Here is a 5,120-nt window from a genome sequence, read left to right as displayed (position 1 = left end):
CTTAATCTTGACTTAAACCAATCCCGAATTTTTAACTCAAAAATGACCATTTAGCCATTCCTTCATAATAGTCTGTTCTTAAAGAGATTATTAGATAGACTCCTTCTACTACGTAGAGAAAATCAATAAAAACTTCATTAATCGCTAAATTAATCATGATTTAATGTTCGAAAGTTTTGATTGTCCCCTCTTCACCATGCAGTCAATTATGGTTAATCATAATTAGCAATTAATGAGAAATTAGATGATGGGTGAAATTTTTGTTGACTTTACCTACAATCCCACGTGATAAAATGAGCCTATCTAAAAATTTCTCGTTCCTAGGACTGAACATTGATAATTGGCTTTCAAAAATTTAAATCTGCTCCCTTCACCAAACACAAACCAGGATGGATTTATGTAAACCAATAGCTGATATAAATATGACGACGTGAATACTATTTGCACCGCCCCTCCATTTTGATTTTTCAACCGCATTTGACCTACAAAAGAGAATAAATTTGTCTGTTCTGAAATTTGTGCATTTGCAAAACAACAGGTCTTTCGATCAGTTGCAAGGCAAAGAAATTAAGTACACAAAAACCAATCTTTCGATTAGTGAGACTGTTTGATGCAACATAATTATGATGGATAAAAGGAAGACGCAGCAATGCTTCCTGCAAATTGTGATTAAGAAAGACGGCCAACGATAAAAATATATCTGGCCATTACACCACCACTCACAACCTCATTATTCCTATCAAAACATGACTTCGGCATTCCTAACCATTGAATTCAAACGCAACCAAATTAGAATCCTAACTAATAACCCAGGAAGGAGATGGGAGATAACAATAACAATAATGAAGAAAAAAGCCCTCGCAATCCCTCAAATCATCTTGATGAATTGTGGTTTGCAGCTGTTGTTGCTGCCTGTCATCTGTCACATACTTCCTAGTACCTGTAGTGAGCAGGCTTGTAGGGACCCTCAATTGGAATGCTGATGTACTCGGCCTGGGATGGTGTGAGCTTGGTTAGCTTGGCTCCCAGCTTGCCCAGGTGGAGGGCTGCCACCTTCTCATCCAGATGCTTGGGCAGCACATACACCTTCTTCTCATACTTGCCGCTTGCCCTTTCCTTCCACAGTTCCAACTGAGCAATCACCTGCACAAATGGTTCATTTTTCCTTTTACAATCAGATTACAAACTCTATCTTATGCCAAACAATGATTCAGGCTAGACTCCTTAAAGGTAACATAAAATGTAGTTATTGGCAACAACTAAGAATTGAAAATTCAAATGCCAACAAGATTTACCAATGCGCTAAAAAAAGGGAGAACTTCACATGAGAAACAGTGATCATTGTATTACTAAAACCTAGTAATATTTTTCAAATTTCTTATGAAAGTTCCATTGTATTACTAAAACATGATCAACATAGAATCACCCTGAAACAAAAGATGTAATCTTCAAAATCTATTAAAGTTTAACTCATTATTTAAATTTTTAAGAAAGCTAATCACTAGACTACAAGTCCTCTACAATGTCGAAAACTCATAAATCAGAATATGCCACACAAAAGAGAATGCCAATTACACCAGAGTTGTTAAATGTTCCGAGTTCTAAATTGGGCAGTGGCAATATCACTTTGGTATCAAGGATTTACCTGGTTGGTGAAGGAACAGGACATGACAAAGCTGGGGTGGCCAGTGGCACAACCAAGGTTCATCAGACGCCCCTCGGCAAGCACAATGATACCGGAGTTGGTGTCAGGGAATACCCAGCGATCAGTTTGGGGCTTGATGGTGATGCGCTTGACGCCTGGGTAGTTCTCCAGACCATGCATGTCAATCTCATTGTCGAAGTGGCCTATGTTGCAGACAATTGCATTATTCTTCATCTTCCTCATGTGGTCAACCATGATGATATCCTTGTTACCAGTTGTAGTCACAAATATGTCAGCCTCAGAGACCACATCCTCCAAAGTGATAACAGGGATGCCCTCCATCAGGGCCTGGAGAGCACAGATGGGGTCAATCTCTGTGATGATCACCCGGGCTCCAGCCTGCTTCAACGCAGAAGCACAACCCTTGCCCACATCACCATAACCACAGACCACGGCGACCTTGCCAGCAATCATCACATCAGTGGCCCTCATCAAGCCATCAGGGAGAGAGTGCCGGCATCCATATAGATTGTCGAACTGTTTTTTTGAGTTCACAAATGAACCAATAAACAAAACAAGCACACATATGATCAGAGATTCAGACTCACAAGTAAAATTGTAAACAAAGACTAAGTCTTAATCAGAGAGCTATGAATCGAGATCTAAGAATACAATAAAATAAAACAGATTAAATTAGCATTTAAACCAAAAGAATATTGAGATTTGCTACTTTTCTAGCTAAAAAGCTTTCAGATCTGACACGGTGTATCAGTTTCGCTGAAAAGTTCCAGAACTAACCAGCCAATACTCTTTTAACTACGAGAACATGGCAATTCAGCAACCCAACAAAAGAGTACTACCATTCAAACAGGAATTACAATAAAATTCTAATTCAGATTTTGGATCTATCAAAAAATCCGATACCTGTCGTGAAACAAAATACTGAATTTATTAACTAAATTTCCATTTTAAAAATTAAACAACAGGAAAAATCTACTTTTCGCGTCTAAAATTCCCAACTTTGTAGAACCTCAGATTAGAACTCTCTAACGATCCCATGTTTGCACCACCTTCAATTCGATCCAAATGATTAATTAGAAAGTCAAAAATTGCAACCATGGATCGATAAAATTGAAATATCGAACCCTAGATCCGGATCACATAACGCGATCGATGGAGAAAATAACGTCAGACCAGATCTGCAAGTCGAGCACACAGGAAAGAAAGAAATCGTAGATCTGAATGGATCCAGATCAATAGAAGTTGCCGGTCGTTTTACCTTGCTCTTGGTGACGGAGTCGTTGACATTGATGGCCGGGATGAGGAGGGCCCCGCTGGCCTGCATCTGGTACAGCCTCTTGACGCCGGTCGTGGTCTCCTCAGAGACGCCGACGAGCCTCTCCTTCATCTTGTGGTACTTCTTGGGATCCACCTTGAGGCTGTCCCGGATGAGCCCCAGCACGATCTGGAACTCGGCGTTGTCGGTGGAGGCCGGATCGGGCATCTTCCCGGTCTTCTCGTACTCCTCCTCGGCCTTAACGCCCTCATGGATGAGGAGGGTGGCGTCACCGCCGTCGTCGACGATGAGGTCGGGGCCGCCGGCGGCGCCCCAGTCCAGACATTGCTCGGTGCACCACCAGTACTCCTGGAGCGTCTCGCCCTTCCAGGCGAAGACGGCGGCGGAGTCGCGGGCGATGGCGGCGGCGGCGTGGTCCTGGGTGGAGAAGATGTTGCAGGAGCACCAGCGGACCTCGGCGCCGAGGGCAGTGAGGGTCTCTATGAGGACGGCGGTCTGGATGGTCATGTGGAGGGAGCCGGAGATGCGGGCACCCTTCAAGGGCTGGGAGGGGCCGTATTCGGATCGGCAGGCCATGAGGCCGGGCATCTCCACCTCGGCGAGCTCGATCTCGAGGCGGCCGAAGTCGGCCTGGGAGAGGTCCTTCACCTTGTACTCGCGCCCGGAGGAGGTCTTCTCCACGAGAAGAGCCATGGCGATGGCGTCGGCTTCTTCTCTCACGAGATCGACCGGCGGAGAAGAGAGGAGAGGGCTTTAGGACTTGGGAACCGAGGAGAAGCGGCGAGCGGGGCGAGGATAAGGAAAACGGCTAGGGAATATTTATAGAGGAGGAGGGTGGGAATGGACGGATGAGATAGCATTTTTTTGGTTAGATCAGGAGGATATGGCTCGTTGGATTTGTCTTATAGGTTTGGGTGGGTACTAGGGTGGGACCGGGAGTGGGTGCGAAGAGAGCTGCATCTCTGGAAAGCGCAGAGGGAAAGCACGTCTTGTCGGCTGGGATGGAATTTTAGCATCCGAAAAATCCTCTGGGTAAATAACTATTCAATCTATATTTTAATATATAATTTTATTTAATTTTATATAATATTTATAAATTAAAAAATAATTATATTAATATATTATTAATTTAATTTATCATCTATTTAATATATTTCTAATTTTATAGTTATAAAATTTGATTATCTAATTTATATCTATATTTACATCTATATTTTCAATATTTAATATATATTTATATTTATTTAAAATTAAATAAATATAAATAAAATTTTTATATTCAATTAATATCTGTATTTATATTTATATTTATTAAAAAAAATAAATTTGCACATGCATAAACTAGCATCCAATGCGTTTCCAATCCTAGTGTCGGCTCAGTGCTACGTTAATTAGCAGAGCATAAATGGGCTTTGGGCTTTGGATATGTGTGGAGTTCATGATTTATTTTAACTCCAATGGGTGGGGGGAAGTGTGTGGACTCATGATGACCTCACTTTCTTGTGTGACATAAGGATCATACTTGGATGGGTCTTGTTATGGGGATGATCCACTGATGGATTCGTTCTTTCTCTCATTTGGACTACGGTCAAACATTCACCGATGATTCAATAAATTTTTTTTATTGTCGAGAAGAGAAAATTAGAAAATTAAAATGAAACGACTTCATAATATCAATTTCTATCCCATCTCTGGATCGAATATATACTGGTCTCAAGATTGGGATCATACTAATGATAAAAAATGAGATGCTACGATCAATAAATTATTACAGAAGGAAAGATAATCCCCTAGAGTCTCGAACGATTTCCTTAAAACATGGATATGTGAGTTAATGTCACATGATTAACATCTGTAACCTACTATCTATATCTCTAACAAATATGAGCATTAATTCTTCACTCCCATTATCGAATTCGAGGGGTAATGTTTGGCTAATCCCCCTATACAAAGGATGCATAAGGGATCCTCAAGTAAATTTTACTTGAAAAAATCTTCTACGCTGTTTTACTCTATTTTTTTTTCTCTACTAATCTCAAATTCTGACTGACTTAAGTATCGGAGGATCTTCAAAAAACCCTTATTTTTGAATTGAGACCGAGCATCCAGATCGAGAGAAGTCCGATCACAACCATGCACCCCAGATTAGAGATTTGCAACAACATATTTTAAAGGTCA

At 41.1% G+C, this 5,120-nt stretch overlaps 1 protein-coding gene across 1 annotated transcript; it reads right to left on the bottom strand.

Moving 5' to 3' along the window:
- Positions 1-567: 567 nt before the first annotated feature.
- LOC105038875 (adenosylhomocysteinase) lies at positions 568-3,753 on the bottom strand. The gene is made up of 3 exons (XM_010914793.4): positions 2,925-3,753; positions 1,646-2,182; positions 568-1,143 (listed from the first exon to the last, which is right to left on the bottom strand). Exons 1-3 carry the CDS (start codon positions 3,633-3,635, stop codon positions 934-936), a joined length of 1,458 nt encoding a protein of 485 aa, XP_010913095.1. The 5' UTR covers positions 3,636-3,753; the 3' UTR covers positions 568-933.
- Between the last annotated feature and the right edge of the window lie 1,367 nt (positions 3,754-5,120).

Source organism: Elaeis guineensis, chromosome 1 (assembly GCF_000442705.2).
Source record: "Elaeis guineensis isolate ETL-2024a chromosome 1, EG11, whole genome shotgun sequence".
Lineage (NCBI taxonomy): Eukaryota > Viridiplantae > Streptophyta > Magnoliopsida > Arecales > Arecaceae > Elaeis > Elaeis guineensis.
Note: the sequence above shows the minus strand (reverse complement) of the source record. Positions and strands in the feature narration are given on the sequence as shown.